Source organism: Dromaius novaehollandiae, chromosome W (genome assembly GCF_036370855.1).
Source record: "Dromaius novaehollandiae isolate bDroNov1 chromosome W, bDroNov1.hap1, whole genome shotgun sequence".
Lineage (NCBI taxonomy): Eukaryota > Metazoa > Chordata > Aves > Casuariiformes > Dromaiidae > Dromaius > Dromaius novaehollandiae.
Genome location: NC_088130.1, coordinates 14,502,067 through 14,521,119, shown reverse-complemented (window position 1 = coordinate 14,521,119; position 19,053 = coordinate 14,502,067). Strand labels below are relative to the sequence as shown.

Here is a 19,053-nt window from a genome sequence, read left to right as displayed (position 1 = left end):
AGCTCATCAAACAAAACCTGTTTTTGCTGCACATCAGCTTAATTTTTACATCCACGCCGTTCAACAAAAGCTTGTCTTGAAATAACAAATTGCTGTGGGGAGGTCCCAACAGTTCAATCCTCCTACTCTGGGCCATTAGAGCCGAATGTTGCCAAAACCCCTGATTACTGACGCCATCCAGCGTGACCGCTTCCTGCTGCCCGGCCATGTCTTTGTAGAACAGCCCCGTGGAGAAGCGCGTGGACAGCGTGCCATGGCTGCAATTGAGAAGCAACTCAATGAAGGCGCGGTAGGGGTAGCAGTTGTTGCTCTGGCTTATCAATCAGTCCCCCAGCGTCATGCCCAGCTGGCTGAAAATAGAGGCCAGCAGGTAATTCACCAAACCCACAGCCTCACTGGCACCGAGGTTGGACCCATCAGCTTTTACAATCTTGCAGCAAAGGTACACCAGAATGTTGTTCAGATCTATGCCATCTTCTCCATTCCCAGATATGAAAAAGTCCAGAGGTGCAGACTCCGTGAGAGCTGAAAGTGGAGGCACCTCAATAAAGAGATGCTGGTCTGCATTGGGGACACTTCAAACAAATGTAGCTCAGATTTGGTATGTTCTTCTGAGCAGCTGTGAATGAAGCCATCCCTGTTAAAATATAGCTCCTTTTCTAGCGGTAGAATGGGCCCTCTTTCTCTGGGTTTTCTGTTTCTTTTGCACCATTCAGCCTGGCTTGTTGTTCTTTTTCTTCTTCCTGTCCTGGCCAGACTGCTGTCTGGCGCTCCCCCCCCCATCCTTTTTCTTTTAAGGGGCTGGGGCAGGCCTTCCCTCTGGAGGCGTGACGTGGCTTTCTTTCTTTTAAAGCTTTTCCTTTGAATATAAACAAGCCCCAAGCCCTCCTGCTTTGCTGTTTTTTCCAACTTGTCCAGGATGACCTTGGAAACATGTCCAAATACAATTTTTGCAATGTCTTCAGTGATCCTTTTAACGTGTGGTTTAACAATTTCCAAAGCCCTTTTCAAAAGTGGGACAGCCTTTCCAAACAGGCTATGGAATATACCTCCAGTGTCTGCCCCATACATCACAGGAACGCCTTGAAAACCAGGGAGACCATTGCCAGCCTGGGCTCCCTAATAATTCATGTACAAGGATGGGTCCCCATAATTCTTTACCACTACCACTTTGTGATGGTTTCTTAAAATATCAGAGACTTCTGAGGCCACAGATGCAGCTTTCCAATCACGTTCCCAAAACAAAATGAGATGTTTGTTCTGGTCACTCTTTATTTCAATGCTGATTGTGTCGATGTGCTGGTGGTTTACTGGCACGTAGTGTGGCTTATCATACGTCACCATAACAATCTCGTTGTTATTATCGCTGGTTAGAACACAGCACAATAATGGAACCACAAAGTCCCCAACAAGCTGGTGATCTACAAGATCCATGTAGAGGTAGAGCGAGTTAAACCCTCCGGTGATGTTCACCACAAAGGGAAATATCTCAACAGCAACCCCCGGAGAAGCCCCCAAAATATGTGCTAGATCCCCAGTTGTAAAAAAAGCGTAAGGATTTTCATCTGTTTTAAGCTTTGTTTTCCTTATGACAGGATTGAAGACCAGGCCTACTGCTGGAGAGTCGATGGCTGAAGCTTTGTTGTGGGGGTTAATAAGATGGTTCATATGTTCCATCAACATGGAGAGGGACAGATAATAGCCTTTCCACAAAGTATACAGCCATGTCTTACCCTGCAGCGCTATTTCAAAGATGGTGTCTTCACTGATGTTATTTCAGCTGTGCAGGTGTTTTATTTCTTCCTTTCCCTTTTGCAGCGATGATCTTATCAATTTTGTAGATTCTGTCTTTGCCAGGGTTTACTTTTTGAAATGTTCCCTTGATTGCTTCGTGACTGTAGTCTATTAAGCAGTACATGGGTATCTCCCCCATTTCTCACAATTTCAGCTATTATGAATATTTTACCTGTGAACATCTGCTCATAACCTTTCTCAAATCTCTCTTGTTCTAGAAACCCTCACACGGTCTCCCTTTCTGGGCAGAGGCACAGATTATTTAATTTTAAACACATCTCCATACATGGTTTTTCAAACCCTTGCAGAGTTTAGAGGGTTCACGTCCACAGGCCTGGCTCTGATAAATTGTGGTTATTGCTCTTTATAAACTCCAATAACACATTGAAGTTGCAAAAGTTGTTGCATGCTGTAAAATATCCCCACATCTTGGTTAAAACACTCTATGATGGAGGCTTTTACTTCATTATTAGTAACAAAATGGTGAACATCATACTGCTTTAACAGCTTATTTAAAGGCTGGTTTAAAAATTCTTTTCCCTGGTCAGTCTGTAATTTCTAAGGCATGTGCCTCCTGGTAAAAATGCTTTTAAAAGCCCCAGATATTTCAGAACCCATTTTGCCTTTTAGAACAACAGCTCAGGCATGCTTGGATAAGATGTGTCTAACACCACTGTTGTGTTTGGAAAACTGTTGCACATCCACCAAGTCTGCCTGCCATTGAGCATCCACCCCTGCCACAATCACCTTGTTTCTTTTAAAGTGCTTTCTTGCCGCCTTGTGTAAGCTGTGAGCATCCTGGTTTGCAGGCCAGGCTGCCACTTGGCTTCTGTTCAGATCGGCAGTTTGCCTTTTAGCCCCTTCAAAAAGGGGATTTGTACCCCCAAAGCTTCCCACCTCCCCAGGAGCATAGTAAATATCTTTTAACAGAAGCAGTGGCATAGACATGTCTTCTAGACAGTGCTACTACACGCTTTTAAGAAATCAAACTTTTGACAATCAATTTAACTCATGCACAGAGAAATTTCATTAATTGGATATGAGGGGTGATGGTTCCTGTTTGGGCTTCTCCAGCCTTTTTCCTTTTTTCCTTGAATGCTGCTGTCCTTTCTATGTCTGTTCTCTTTTCTTTGCTGCAGGCCCAGACAGGAATGAAAACAGTTCACAGAACAATGCTGTCTTCTACCTCAGTCAGTCAGTTGTAACTTTTGAAAACATGCTATGAAATCGTCATCGACTTAAGGATAAGGAAACACATACAGCACCAGCCTGCACCCCGTAATGGTCTTACAAGTAGCTGTAAGCTCCCCCACATCCGTGGGCAAAGGGAGCTCCCCCCCCCGCCCTCCCTCTCTGTGTGACACTTACCTCGAAACACAGTTTCCATTTCACAAACCCATTGGCTGGTTCTTCTGGTTCGCGTGGTCTTTTTCAGAAATCCCTTTGGGGCTTTTCCTTATTGTTCTCACACACATGTTCTTTTAAAGTTGGGTTTTTGTTATGGCTTTCCATTTTAGTGGACAGCGCTGCCTGTGTCTTGCAGCACCATGGAAAGCCCAAAGGCTGCCCCAGAAATACTGCATGGGCATCCTGGCAGTTTGGGGCCTGGGTGAGGGGGCCTCTTGGTAAAACTCACAGGCCTGGTCTCTTCTTTGCATGGGGCGGGGGTTGTTTGGAGGCCACTTGGTTAGCCTCCCACAATTGGTCCCTAGTCTCACAGACATGTTCAAACTTATTCATGTCCCGCCACCCTTTGGGGAACACCCCACCTGCTTAAACTCCTCCCCACCCCAAACATGTTAGGGCTTGTTCAGCAGCCTTGTAAAGCAGGGGGTCCCAATTCTGTATTTTCTTTTTGTTTAATTTTCTTTATATTCACATTTAAAATTAAATTATTAATTTCATTATCTCTTATTAAACAATGTTTTATATATTTTATATATACATGCTTATGGATATATATATTTATTTATATACCTATATATATGTGTATCTATGTACAAATAAATATATATTTATATACCCTTTTCTATATATAATTTCCCACTCTATATATATACAAAAAAAAGTATATATATTTATATATGAGGACTTCCTGGTCCAGAGGAAATGGGTAACCAATCAGGGTATTCTGAGAACAAAATTGCAACTTCAACAAAATGGCAGCCCCCCCATGGGGGTAGTGGGAGGAGGGTGCCTGGCCTCGATATCCTTCCAGGGTAAACAGGAAGGGGTGGCTTGACCTGCCAGCCAGTCACAGGGCAGTCTGAGAACATGTGGGATATGATGGTGTCAAAAATGGCAGCATGTAAACACGTGGGGGGTATGACATTGTCAAAACTGGCAGCTCACAGACATAAAATGGTGATTGAAAAAAATGGCATACAGTGGGAGGGGTTGCTGGTTCTGACTTACTTCTGGGCAAAGAGGAAGGGGTGACTTGCCCTGCTGCTTGATCACAGGGAAGTCTGAGAATATGTGGGGATATTTTAAAACATGGCAGCCCTCAGGGGCAAAAGGAGCTGGAGTAAACTGACCATGTGCCAGGAAAAGGGGTGAGACTTTTGGGGCAGGGGACTTGTGGCTGTAAGTAGGGGCAGGGCTTCCAAGGAAGTGGGGTGTGTGGCTTCTGCCACTTCTTGGATAAAGTTTGTACTTATACTACCAACAGTCTCCTATGGTGCTGATAGCAAAAGGCTAGCGATGTTTCTCTGATAGCTGTTCATCAGCAGGTGACTGTATTTATGGAAAACATAGTTTTGGGTTTTGTTGACTCACTTTTTTATTTGCTCTTCTCACTACCTCTTACATATTAGGGGAGTGAATGCGATTCTAGAGAGACTAGAGATATGAGCTGAACAGATATCAAAGAGGAGGCAATCATGGGGAGGAAGGAGTTTGGCTTTTGTGGTGTTTCATTTTTGAGCTTTTACTTAGTGAAAACTAATCCCAAAGATCTTGCAGTGCCATGGTGGGCAGAGGGATAATGCTGTATGAATCTTCCTAATTTGTGCAAAAATATTCATTAATGTTATGAAATTTGTTTCAGCGTGTGTATTTCACATATATTACAAAATCCTGTAGGAGCACAAATAAGTTGCTGTTGGATCTTCTTGGAGATGGAGGTTCCCAGTCACTGGGGGGGGGGGTATTACCTCCGGGTTTATTGCAAACAGATTTATTGAAGATGGCTATACAGTGTAGTCATAGCAAGCAAATCTTACTGCACATTCGTTATTGCCTGAGTCTCGGTTTCTTACCACTCCAACGGTTTCTTGTCAGAGGTTCTCTTAACTCCCAGAGAGTAACCTTGAGAGGCGTCCCAACTCTAGGGGAGATTCACCACCCCGCAGCCCACGGCCATGCAGGAGAGCTCCACAGGCTCTAGGCTGCAGCACTATGTATGGGCATGGAGTTTGACTCATGGTCATACAATATTTGGTGTGGAGATATACCTTTTTTGCTGATCTCATGCCCTGTTGGGGAAATATCCCTTTTTGCTGATCTCATGCCTTTTTCTGGCCTCACCAGTTGCAACCAGTATCGCCTAGTTCCTCCTGGCCAGCCCTGGGTGCTGTCAGTTATTTGTGGTCAGCTGGGCTCGAGATAAGGGGGGGAGGGGGAGTAGTTGTGCTCTGCCACACCTTTCTGCAAGTTGCCCTAGGGGCCGTTACCCCTCCCCCTGCGTGCTGTGTCCTAGGAGGATGATGCCGTGTTCCCCCTGTGCTTTTCCCCGCTGGAGATGGTCCCCGTGGGGCCAGCCCCCCGCGATCCTGCAACAGCAATTACACTGCTCCCGGGGCGGAGGAGGCTGGGGGTTCCCCCCTCCCAGCTGCCCTTGCTGGGCAGAGTAAACTCTCATTGTCTGTAAACTCTGAGATGTGTAAATCTTGTCTGCGATATCCTCGTGCCACGAGGGCAAAGTTGGTCCTAATCACATCCTCTGTCGCGGGGAAGGTGGAGGACGCAGACCCTAGCATGGAAATGTAGAGAAGCAGCGGGAATGGAAAGAACAAAACGAAACTAAACGAGGATGAATCCATCCCATTGCTCTTAAAGGTGTGTGCGTGTGTGGGGGGGGGGTGTTGGAGGAGGGTGCTTCGCCTCCGTCCGAGTGAGCATGCGCGTGGGGTTTCTCTGTCGGCTGGTTTTGCAGTGAGCGTGTGTATTTCCCCATCGCATAACTGGACAGAGTGCGATGACGTAACTGAGTTCTATCAGTCGTGGCGCGGCGTCCTGGCCCTCCATCGTACGCACCACGTCTTGTGCGAGGGAAATGGGGTGGGTTTTGGTGTCCTCTCATCCTTCTTTGATTTGGGGCTGGGCTAGTTTGCGGTGACGTCACTGCTCCCTGGCTGATGGAATGAGGCATCCGGAGTCGCCGTAGAACATGGAGAGAGGTGGAAGGAGCAGGCGGGGCGGGCACGTTGCGCGTGCGGGGTTCGCCCTGTGATGGGTGGAGGGAACCGGACTGATACTCCCGGAAGCGATCGTGCGCGGGTAGGTGGTGGTGGGGAGCCTTGGCAGACGCGACAGGAGGCGGCGTGGGCGCCTTGGCTGTGATCGGGGGGCGCGCGGCGGAGGGGGGGGGGGGTGTACAGCGTCATTTGGCCACAGGTACCGCGATTGGGACAGCAGATGCGAGCGAGCCCCGTCCTGGGCCTCCTGAGTGCGCCTCCCTTGTGGAACAGTGCGGCGACGGGCGGGGCTTCGCCCTGACTGCTTCGGTCCTTGCGCCGATTCGTTGGATATAAAGCTGCTGAGTGCGGCCTTGTTTTGAGTGTGGCTTTACTAGTTGTTTGTGTTGCTCTTGTTTCGGCCTGGGTATTGCTGGAGTCTCGTTGAGTCTAACAGCTAGGTCCTTCTCCGTCGGAATTCTCGTCCATGATGTAGTAAGGCCTGGGATGCTGCTTTTGTTAGGTGGCTTTTGTTGCTTGTGGTGCTTTTACTGCAGAAAAGTTTCTTGTCCCTGGGGAGTGTGGCTTTTAGTCAGTGGTACTGCTTAGTAGGTGTATTTTTCAATATAATATCTTTTTCATTAAGAGAAAAATTGATTAAGGGAAAAGAAACTGTGGAGAGTTTTTTTTTTTTTTTTTTTAAAGGCCATTGAGACCTGAATATAAGATCTTAAGTTGTTTTCTGTGTAACATCTGGAAAGCTTAAGCAACTTTTAATAGTTGCAAACTTGCCTGTGTTCCTGAAGCTGCTCTATGTTGTACCCACATAGAAGGTGCACCTTTAAGTTGAAGTCTTGGATCCATGTCCTGTTATTTGATGCTAGTGTCACATTCTGCAAAAGGTTAATTTGATAGCTAAAAGTATCTGATTAGTCTTTTCTTTAATTATATCTTGTTTTATAGTATCTGCTTTAGCAAGAGGTAAGAACCCAAAGTATTTTAGATATTCCTATTCCATGCATAAAACCAACTGAATTTCCATGTTATTTGTAAAACGGTGTCTATGAGAAGACAGTAGTGTCTGATCCATTGATACAAGGAGCTAATATCTATTTTTAAAGCACTGTTTAATTGCTCACTTTCTTTTTTTAAATAGAAGTAAAAGAAAGTTTCTAGATATATCTAATATCTTTGGTCTTTTCAAAGTATGTATATATTGGGAAAGAAGGAGCATAAAAGGAAATACTTATGTTAGCAAGGGTAAGTTTATGGACTTCTGTTAATGTTTGTCAGCATATTACATCATATTAGAACTTGCAATCAAATGAAAAGAAGATTTTTAGATAAATTAAGTATAGTTGTGTCTTAAAACTGATTTTGTGTTGGGATGCTTCCAGGAAACACTCATTTTTTAACTTGTTATCCCTTATAGTAATTAGCTTAACTTGGCTAGTAGTTAATTTGGTTAGAAATCATGAGAGGATTCCTGAAAGTTTAGCTTTTGAGCTTTGCAACAAGCTTTCAGTGGTGGTATTTGGAGCAAACACTGGTTTGAGCCCTGAACTGTGAGTGGTAGGGCAGTATCTGGGTAGGACAAGAATTGGGTACTAGCATGTGAAAAGAGAGGAAATAGGGGAAGATCATTAGAGAAGTGTAGTGGCAAGTGGGAGAATAAGTAAAGTGGGAAATGAGGTGACTAGGGAAAGTTCATGTTGTTAATCTTCTCTGATTGCAAAACATTTATTTACTTTGATTAAGAAAAATTAAAAATGTATATGTGGAACAACAGCATTGGGCTTGTTTTTTTTTGTTTTATTTTTTTGGTGGTGATGTGGGGTTTTTTATTTAATGAAAATATAAATACTGAATTTAAGTTGCAAGCTTAATGGTCCTTGTTCTTTGCCTGTGTTAAGGTAGGAACTGCTGTGCTTGTAGCTCTCTTCTTTATCTGGAAGATAGTGACCTGAGTGGGATAACTGACATCAGTGCCAATGCCTTCATGATTTATAAATTTTGTGGATGAGCACTAAATACTTTAAATCTTATAAATTATCTTCTGACATACTATGAAAAAATAGATGATTTTTAAAGTGGTATTGTTGATAAAATCAAGCTACTTTTTTCCTCTGCTGTAAGAAAGTCCTTTAATTCTTAAATGTATTCTACATGAAATAGTATTACAATAATGTGAAAGCTGTACTGTTAGGAAGACAAGTGCTTTTCACTTATATCCTAAAAAAAACAACTGAAGCCTAACATGAAATAGTCTGTTATGCTTTAAAAGTGTTCTATATGTTTGCCCACAGGAAATGGAGACTGCATGGGCTAAATTGATAGTGAACCTAGGGAGAATTTGCATGAAGTATAAGGTACTTTTCTAAAGGATTTGTCACTTAATCTTACTCTGCAAGGTTTTTTTCTTCTCTCTAGATGCAGAGAGTTGAGAAGTGGGAGTAAGAGTAAAAATAGAATTTGAAGTTTGTTTTTTGGTTTTAGTGTGTGTGGGTTTTTTCCCTTCTCTCCTTACTTGTGATAGTAGAGGAATGGGCCTTGAAACCAAGGGAAGGATGTAAGCTTGACAAAGTATGTGCTGAATTACTTGTGCTCTCCTAGTCTGTGTAAGGTGTTAGATCAAGTTAACTAGTCTAATAGGGAGTATTTAAACTCTACTCAGCTAAGGACTGAGCTTGGTCCGTAAGTTATCACGACAGCCTGCCCAGATCTCTCTGCAGATGAGTTTTCTACTTTCTGTGTTTTGCCCCACTTCAAAGTGGGTAGGTTCCTCCTTTCTGAAGTTTTTGAAAGATAAAAGTAAAGGAAGGTAACTTTATTTGGTGTGCTCTGCTGATTTCTGCTCTCTGGATCATCTAAAACTAGGGTTTTTTTTTTTCTTCTTCTTCTTCTTCTTCTTCTTTTTACAGCAGTAAAATGCTAACAGCAGCAGGCCTTTAAAAACATTCATCACTGACTGAAAACAATGGATGGGAAAGGGGGAGGGGATGACATGTTTATCTCAAGCTTGATATCAATTACTGCAGGATCAGTTTGTCTGGATTGCAGTGGAACTGCCTCCCACTTGGCAGCAACCTACAGCTGCCTCACCTGGTCTCTTGCATAGACTTTAGAGTTTCTTGCTGCAGAAAGACTGCCTTGGCCATGTCTGTAATCTTGATTCCCTTGAGAAGCTTTTCTTGAAGTGGGGGCTCTCTTTTTTCTCTGATGTCCCTCATCTTCCACAGTTCTTGGTTTCCATTTAGCACTTTTCAGACTGTTTCCTAGTAGTTCTACCTCCTAGTTCACTTGCAGTAGCTTTGTTGCTTCTATTTCTCCCTACCACTGCAGATATTGTCAAAAGTGCTGTGCTTTTTTGCCTGAGTATCACTACACATGCATCCTTTTGTTTTGTTCCTTAGGGAGTCCTCTCATCTTTACAGTTGTAACTGAATCACTTCCTGTCAATCTTGCAATTCTGCATCTCTTCCTGAAATCACTGGATTCCACTTTGTCCTAGGCAAACTTAACAATTATATGATTTCAGATCCATCCTCTCTCCAGAGCCTTTCATCTTAACCCGATGTCTGGCTTTGCCAGCTCATTTAGTTTGATAGAACCCTCTCCATGTTCTTTCACATTGCAGTAAGAATAAACTACTGTACAAGAGGGAATGAAAGCACAAATAACACTAATTGTAGTACTACTGAAAAGATAGGAGCCTTCAGTAAAGTTTCAGGCTGGTCCTCTCTAGGCAAATAAAGAAAAATAACCATGGTGAGGGGAGAGAAAAAAGTTATTTCTTCAGAGGCTGTAACTATGTTTGGATTGTTCTGAATGAAAGCTGTTACGTGCTGAATGTTTTTTTTTTTTGATGAGCTGGTTCCACTTAAATGCTTGTTACTCTTTCAGAATCCAGTCAGTCTGTTGCAAGGACAGATTGAAAGCTATTTGGGTGTTAAGTACTTAGGAGTTTGTGTGTGTATGTGGGGGGTGTTTGATTTGTGTGTGTAGTGTTTGTTTGGGGTGGTGTCTTTTGTTTTTTCAGAACACTGTGCTGCATGTGTGAGAACTTGGTTTAAAAAAAAAATTGGATATGAAGCTCTAGCATATGATTATTTTAAAAGTAAAGTGCCCAGTATAATGTTTTGCACTCTGAAATTAATGTTCAGTTATTACTAAAGGGTATACATTTTTCCCAAATATCAAGTAAAAATCTGACTGACATAAAATGTTTGATGGATAGTCTTTGTGTAAAATAAGGGTATGTTTTGCAGTTTGAGATATCTTTCTGTGGGATGTTCCATATATCTAGGAAAGTAGAGAGGTTGGAGTGGTAAAAGAGCAGAAGCAGCTATTTGATTTAAATGGTACTGTGGAAAGAATTTAACAAGATGAGTGGCAAAGCTTCAACTGGTTGAACATGTGGATATGAGAGAAACGTGTAGATGTGGACATAAAGAACCTGGCAAGACTGCTATGTGTTTGTTTTGTGGAGTGTGATTTGTAGGCTTTCTTGACTGTCTACTGAGCAGAGACTGGAGCTTAGTTGGGAAGGTTCTTTGTCCTCTGCATCCTTATTGGATCTAAGAATTTTCAAAAGTGCTAGTCCTCAGACCCAAACATGAAACTTGAGTACAGAAGTTATTCTTTCTTTGTTTTCAACACATGAATTGCAACTACTGGTTCTGTATGTATAAAACAGGAAAAAAACCAAGTTATTTAAATTACAGCTCAACTGAGATATTCAGGAGAGGGTTATTCTAACCAGGATACCTGTACAACTACACTTTCTACAGTATAAACCGTTTCTTGAAGCTGAGGACCTGCAATACTTTCTCATGTTTCTTTTTCAGGTTAACTTCATGTGCAGAGAAGGTAACTTTTTTTTTTTTTCCCCTCTTGCTATCCACCATGACTTATCTTTCTTTTAAATTAAAAAAAAAAAAAAGCTTTACCCATTGCATCCTTGCTTAAGGATTGCTGAAGCATCTTGGCTGTTAACAAATTGGATCTCCCACCCCTTATTTTGTAAGGGTGGCAGAACCAACTTCTGTTGCAGTAGTTAACATATCCACAGGGCTGGTGATGAGTGCACACAAAAATGAAGTTGCACAAGCTGCTGAGGGCAAATGGTATGTTCAAGTGTTTTTTTTAAGTTACTTAATAATGTATGTTGGCTATTAGGAAAAAATGGAGGAAAAAAAAAAACTTATGCAGTCTTTAAGAGTGAAAGGTCTCTAATATTTAGGCTGTTACCTATAGCTAATGAGCTTCAAAATGAATGAAACCACTTTAAACAGGTCATGTAGTACTGGCCCTAAGGATAGTTCTACATAGTGTTTAAATGCAGTGACCTAGTTTTAACAATGAGTTAGCTAACATGATGACAAACATAAATACTGTATTCACAGTGAACAAGAACAGGTCTTGTGTAGCATAGTGTTCTGGTCAGCCATTTCTAGGTGACCCAGAAGGTTTACTTGTCATCACTGATGTGGACCACACAGTATGGCATTTTTAGTTAAATCAGTTACCAAAACTTCCTTTCATGTGAGGAATGGCCTGGGAGAGAGAGAACAGAAGATGAGTCAAAACTTAAGAAAAGCAGAGGACTGAACTATATGGTGGGAGAAGCCTGGCTCCTTGAGGTGGTTAAGACTGCCATGCCATTTGGCTTCCTATTAAATCATATTGTGTGTCTCGAATGGCACAGATCATATTCTCCCTCAGTCTGCAGGAGCATCTCAGGGGAAGGAAAGTGTGGTGATGGGGAGTAAAACTTCAAGAGTGCCTTTCTCTTAGAAATAGGTATCTTGGTTACCTTCAAACTTCCTCATATTTGTTGAGCTTTTGCATTTCTATTAGGATGGAGAGATTGAAAGTGTGTAAGAAGCAGACTGCAGGATATTACTGAAGAAATGTGACCCCAGACACCCTTAGTTCATGAGAAGGGCTTGTATCATGCAATGTTGTGATGACACATGAAAATCACAGAATGGTTGAGGTTGGAAGGGACCTCTGGAGATCATCTAGTCCAACCCTCCTGCTCAAGCAGGGTCACCTAGAGCATGTTGCCCAGGACCCTGTCCAGATGGCTTTTGAATATCTCCCATATTTCCAGCAGGTCAGCCCCCAGCCTGTACTGGTGCATGGCGTTATTCCTCCCCAGGTGCAGGACTCTGCACTTCCCTTTGCTGAACTCCATGAGGTTCCCCTCTGCCCATCTCTCCAGCCTGTCGAGGTCCCTCTGAATGGCAGCACAGCCCTGTGGTGTGTCAGCCACTCCTCCCAGTTTTGTATCATCAGCAAACTTGCTGAGGGTGCACTCGGTCCCATCCTTCAGGTCACTGATGAATAAGTTGAACAACACTGGACCCAGTATTGACCCCTGGGGGACACCGCTAGCTACAGGCCTCCACCTAGACTCTGCACCACTGAGCACAACCCTCTGAGCTCTGCCATTCAGCCAGTTTTCAGTCCTCCTCACTGACCACTCATCTAGCCTGCACTTCCTGAGCTTACTTATGAGGATGTTATGGGAGACAGTGTTGAAAGCCTTCCTGAAGTCAAGGTAGACAACATCCACTGCTCTCCCCTCATCTACCCAGACAGCCATTCCATCATAGAAGGCTGTCAGGTTGGTTAAGCATGATTTCCCCTTGATGAATCCATGCTGACTACTCCTGATCACCCTCTTGTCCTTCATGTGTTTGGAAATGGCATCCAGGATGAGCTGCTCCATCACCTTTCCAGGGTTGGAGGTGAGGCTGACTGGCCTGCAGTTCCCTGGCTCCTCCTTCTTGCCCTTCTTGAAGACTGGAGTGACATTGGCTTTCTTCCAGTCCTCAGGCACCTCTCCTGATCACCATGACCTTTCAAAGATGATTGAGAGTGGCCTCACAATGGCATTGGCCAGTTCCCTCGACATCAGGCTAGATAAGTGGGCTAGACTGACAGGCTCCAAGGGTTGTGGTGAGCAGCATGCAGTACAGCTGGAGGCCAGTCACTAATGGTGTCCCCCAGGGGTTGATGCTGGCTCTAATACTGTTTAACATCTTCATTAATGACCTGGTTGATGGGACAGAGCACACCCTCAACAAGTATGCAGATGATGCAAAATTGGGAGGAGTGGTTGATACACCAGATGGTTGTGTGCCCATTCAGAGGGACCTTGACAGGCTGGAGAAACCTCATGAAGTTCAACAAAGGGAAAGGCCAAGTCCTGCACCTGGGGAGGAATGCTCCCATGTACCAGACTGGCTGGAAAGCAGCTTTGCAGAAAAGGACCTGGGGGTCCTAGTGACAAAAATTGACCATGAGCCAGCAATGTGCCCTTGTGGCAAATAAGGCCAACAGCATTGTGGGATGCATTAGGAAGAGCATCCTCAGCAGGTTGAGGGAGGTGGAGTGCTGGGTCCAGTTCTGGGTTCCCCAGTACAAGAGAGATATGGACATATGGGAGCAAGTCCAGCTAAGGGCCCCTAAGATGAACAGATTGGAGCATCTGACATACAAGGAGAAGCTGAGAGAGCTGGGTCTCTTCAGCATGGAGAAGAGAAGGCTCAGGGCTGGTCCCATCAGTCTTCATAAATATCTGATGGGATGGTGTAAAAAAGATGGAGCTAGACTCTTCTCAGTGTCACCGAGTGACAGCTCAAGAAGCAATGGGCACAAATATATATGGCACTTGATAGGGTTCATGTTATTTTACAATACAAGTTGTTTCTTTTAATAAATATTTAATATTTCAGTTTTCACTGTCTGAATATTTTGTTCATAGAAGTGAATAAGTAGCCTAACACAAGTGAAGCAAAATGATTCATGTTAAATGTTAACCTTCTGTAGTACATTTAATATTGGCAACCTAAAGTTGTTGTAGATTGACTTCCTTTTTTTAAGTTGTTTTCCCCCCAACCCTGTTGTTGAAGTATTGGAAATATTCTAATAGACTTGGCTATTCTGCCTCTTACAGGATTGAAATGCAGGGTGTTCACACTGTGGGTTTTTTGTTTGTTTGTTTGCTCTATACACAAAGAAAGGAGGCCAAGAGTGCAGGTTTTCCTCTGAAATAGCTTTTTCTGACCATTTTTACTTAAGTAGTAGAAAGGGACAGTGCCCTCCTAGGCTTTGTCTTTCTTCCTGAAATATATATCCTAGGTACTAGTTATATATTGCTTTCTGTAATTCTTTGCTTAGTATGCAGAGGAGACTTGTTTATGAGCTTCCTTTGTGCTATTTCATAATTCTTCTGGACCTAACCTAATGATTGGCTTATTTTGGCCTTCCTTATGGCTAGTCATGAGTTGTTTAAGCCAGCTTTCAGAGTTAGCTTTCTATGTCAAATTTTCACTATACTGAATTCAAATTGTCTTCATATTCCTTCATCAGGAAATCCTGTCTTTGTGCCTGGCCTGCCAGATTTCCAGGATTTATCTGTCAAATCTGAAATCGAGGCCTGACAAGGATAGTGGTGGTAGTAACAACCTGCTAGCTCTCTAGAGCTTCTTTTCCTTTCAGAGCTGCCTCCCATTCAATCCCCACTACCAGTTTCCTGAATAAGCAACAGTCTGCTCTCCTGAAGCCTAGGGTCTGTACTCTGTGACTTGCTTTCCTCACTCCCCTCAGGATCTTGAGCTCTGCTATTTCATGGTCACTACAGCCAAGGCTACCATTGATAATCAAGTTTTTTCTTGTTAGTGCATAGCAGATCCAGCTGTGCCTCACCAGTTGGTCCATCCGCTATCTGTATCAAGAAGTTATCCCTGACTCCTCCCAGAAGTCTTCTTGATTGCTGTGTTCCACTATGTTGCCCTTCCAGCAGATGTCAGGGAGTTTAAAGTCCTTCCATAAGACCTAGGGTCTGTGATCCAGAGACTCCCATGAGTTGTTTAATGAAGGCTTCAGCCACTTCCTCACCCTCATCTGATGGTCTGTGGCAAACTCCCACTGCACTGTCACCCTTACTGACCTCTCCTTTGATCCTGACCCACAGTCTCTCACCAGGACTGTCATCCATTCTATAGAAGAGCTGCATCTGTCCAAGCTGCTCCTTCAGATAGAGGGCAACCCCCCCCAGCACATGCACATGCACTTGTCTACTATGCCTGTTTCCTGAAGAGCTTGTATCCACCATTGCAGCACTCCAGTTGTGCAAGCTGTCCTACCATGTCTTAATTATTGCAACGATGTCATAGTTTTATGACTACATGTAGAACTCTCATTCCTTCTGTTTCCCAGGCTGCGTGCATTTGTGTACATACACTTGAGGTAGGTATACCTTCACCCTGTTTTATCATTCCTGAGGTCTCTCCTGTTCCTGTCAACCCATACCCTTTGCTTTTGACCCTCTCCACCACTACTTCACTTAACCTTGGTTTATAATCTTCCTCCCTAGTCGTTCCTGGTTTAAAGCTCTCCTCACCAGGTTGGCTAGCCTGTTGGCAAAGATATTCTTGCCCTATTTTGTCAGGTGGATCCCATCTCTCCCTAGCAGTCCTCGATCCTCAAAAAGGGTCCTATGGTGGTAAAAGCCAAATTCCTGTCAATAACACCAACTGTGCAACCAGGTGTTAACTTGCAGGATTTGTCCACTCTGCCCCAAGTCTGTCCTTTTCACTGGCAGAATCAAGGAGAACACCATCTGGACCCCTATGCCCTTGAGCCTTGACGCCAGAGCCATGTAATCGTTCTTGATACACTCAAGGTCTCCCCTGGCAGTATCATTGGTGCCCGTGGGGATAAGCAGCAGGGGGGAATAGCCCAAGGGCTGGACAAGCCTTGGCGGTGTCTCTGCAACATCCCAGATCTGAGCCCCTGGCAAGCAATAAGCCTCCCTAAACAGCAAGTCAGGTTGGCAGATGGGGGCCTCCATTCCCTGCAGGAGGGAGTCTCCCACCACTTTCTCCTGTCACTTCCTCTTGGTGCTGATTTGTAGTTCAGGCTTGGCTGGATCTGATGCCTCCTCAGACGTGGCTTTCTTTCCCTTGTCTTCTACCAGGGCACTGAACCTATTCCACAGTTGCAGATCTGTGGGTGGAGAAGGAGTCGTCCTCCTGTTGCCAGAAGTCACAAGCTTCCATCCTTCCCCATCATGGGTGTCTTCATTTGCCCCACAACCTCCTTCTGTGCGGCTGAGGATTCAGGCGCTCGCCTCTGCAGGGTCTCTGTGAAGATCCTGTCACTCTCTCTTTCATCTTTCCTGATGCTGCAAAGTCTGCTTATAATAATGCTTAATGGTTATGTTTTTGTAATAAATGTTCTCCCTTTGATCTTGATATCGTGGTACATGGCTTTTTGTTTTGTTGTGGGCTCCAATTCTGAAAGTGCAAAAATTTGATTTCTAATGAGAAGTTTTACTTTTTGAAAAATTATATGTTTAATATTGCTAACGCTTAGTATTAGTGTGTTAGCATTGCTCTTTCTCAGATTTCTTCTCAGCATGATATGCCTCTCTTTCAGGTTATTTTCACAATCCTTTGTTACTTTGCCTCTTCCAAATGGAATTTTATTTTTGAAGCTTGTTTCCCTGTTTTTCTACCTTTTATTATTCACAGCTCTTTGTAAAATAAAAACATTTGTGGGCATCATTATGCATTTTCTCTTTTTCAGATATGTATAGAATATGTGGAGGAATGGAGTGGAGATTGATTTTCGATATTAGCCTTAATTGTTTCTGGTAATAACTTCATTCTATGTTTGCTATTTTTTTATCTGATTAGCTTGTGTGTGTAATCTTTATAATTTAACTGGAAAATGGGAATACTTCAAGGTGCATTGACTTGGTGAAAATTTAAGAGGTCTAAATTATCATGCTGTTATAAATTCCACTTTCTCCATATAAAGCAGAACAGTATTTAGAATAACCATGTAAAAGTGACTGTTGAAGCATGTTCAGAAGTGTAATAAACTATCATTTCGGTAGTAAGTTCAAATTTGTAATCCATATGAAATATACAGGAAATAAAGTGTGCTATTTTAAAACTGGGCATACTCTTCCCTCCCCTTTGACATCCTGATGTATTGAAATTTCATAGGACATGACATGAAGATGAGAATGTAGTAGAGATGTTTTGGGAACATGTAACTGAATTTCCTGACTTTTGTGGATGAGGTTGCAATTCCTTTTTGTCTTGACATAAGTTTCATTTCCTGCTACCAATAATTTTATGCCTTTATCCTAAACCTGTTTCCTTTAAACATGAAATATTTTATGTTTGTGTATATTCTTTTATTTTTCTTGAATTAATAATTCAACTGGTGGGTGTTTTTTTAAAAAAAACTCTAAATGTTTGGTAGCTGCAGAGAACACTCTTTGTTCTTGTTGCTTGTTGGGCAGGAGAAAAGCACACCACAGAACATTTGTCAGGAGTAGCACTAGTACCCAAGAATTTGCTGAATATTAGTATGCTGTGGCTTAATTGTTCTTTATATTTTGGGAGCCACCACTGTTGTAACAAGTATCATATTCTGTTATACTTTTTACCTAATAATAGTATAGGTCACAAAACTATACAGGTTGTAACTAGTTCTTCCACAGGTTAGTTGAATCTGACATGTAAACAAATTAAACTACATCAAATATGTATTTTTGTCACTAATACCCTCTTATTTTTCCAGCATGCTCTTATAACCTTGCTGCAACCATCATGAGAACTGTTTTCTTAGTTAAAACCAAATAAAGTCACCAGATTTGTGTTTTTTTTTTTTTTTTTTTTTTTTTGACAACAACTTATAAAGAAGTTGGGGCTTAGCTTTGGGATATTTTTTCAGTGCAGAAAAACATATAATTATGTTTTAAAACTGTGCTTTTATATGTAGTTCAGAAAATGATTTTATCTTTATTTTCTTTCTAATGGCAAACGAGTTGGAATGGCGATACTATTGCTTAACATAGAAGGTAATTAGCACTTAGCTATTCCAAACTCCATAAGAAGTAGTAATTTGGAATGGTGATGAAGGCTAACCACTTAGCAATTTGCATATCTGCTGTCTTTGAAGTAGTGTACTCCAAATACAAAAGATAAAATAACCATTTTTCCAAGATTAACACCTGCTGCCCTGTAGAAAGCACATTCATTTTAACACTGGCACCTTTCTTGAGCACTAAATTATGATAGTGGCGATAATAGATGTCTAGCCAAAGGCAGGTACAAGGTATAGGAAGAGTGGTGAGTATTTTATTACTTTGCTGTATTTTGCTGATCTGCCAACTTCACTGAACCCTTTGTCTCCTTCCTACATTCAATTCATTTTTGCATTTCAGAGCTCCCAGCATGCCATGTTTTCTTGCCTTATCTATCTGCCTTTTTCTTGTGTATGTTTTTGTGTTGACTCCAGTTATCTTGGTGTAAAAAGTCATTTCTCCCTAGCGCTCTGAGGTGGGCCACAAATTCTTTTCCTAGATTCATTCTGTTGCAATAATAAGATAAATTTAAATAAACAACTCTATAAGTGGCAAAAGTAATGAAGTCTAGTTTCTTAGTGGTTTGTCCTTTGGTTAGATTCTCTACCATCTAACAAGATGCATATTCTGATTTAAGCTTTTTCTCGTGGCTGGGGCACTTCTAATGTCTTCCCCAAATGGGGTGGGTTTTCTGCTGTTTGAGGAGGCTGATCTCATGGAAGCGGAAGCCCTTCTTGAGGAATTGCCCTTTACCTGGGCATGTGGTTTCATGAAACTTTAAGAGTATACCTGTCTTTGACTTCTGTTTTATTCTTTCAAGTTGCAATTTGTGAAGGAATTCAAAAGTGATTGGAAGATGAGCAGATACATGCATCATAGCATCATAGGATAATTCAGGTTGGAAGGGACCTCAGGAGGTCTTTAGTTCAACCTCTTGCTCAAAGCAGGGTTAGCTATGTGATCAGA

The 19,053-nt window shown here is 42.6% G+C and overlaps 1 protein-coding gene across 9 annotated transcripts in view; it reads left to right on the top strand.

Annotated features, from left to right (window-relative positions):
* Positions 1–19,053, top strand: part of LOC135323550 (E3 ubiquitin-protein ligase RNF38-like) — a 178,458-nt gene that overhangs the window by 113,169 nt on the left and 46,236 nt on the right. Inside the window, exons 1-3 of one of the 9 annotated variants that reach the window (XM_064500275.1) lie at positions 6,278–6,294; positions 11,039–11,060; positions 16,794–16,860. The exons of 3 other annotated variants lie outside the window; for them this stretch is intronic. Coding sequence is in view for 1 of the 6 variants with exons in the window: in XM_064500273.1 (XP_064356343.1) it covers positions 6,247–6,294 (48 nt within the window). In the remaining 5 variants the exon portion in view is untranslated. 5 more of the 9 variants (XM_064500274.1, XM_064500276.1, XM_064500278.1 and 2 more) reach the window with 5 other exon arrangements.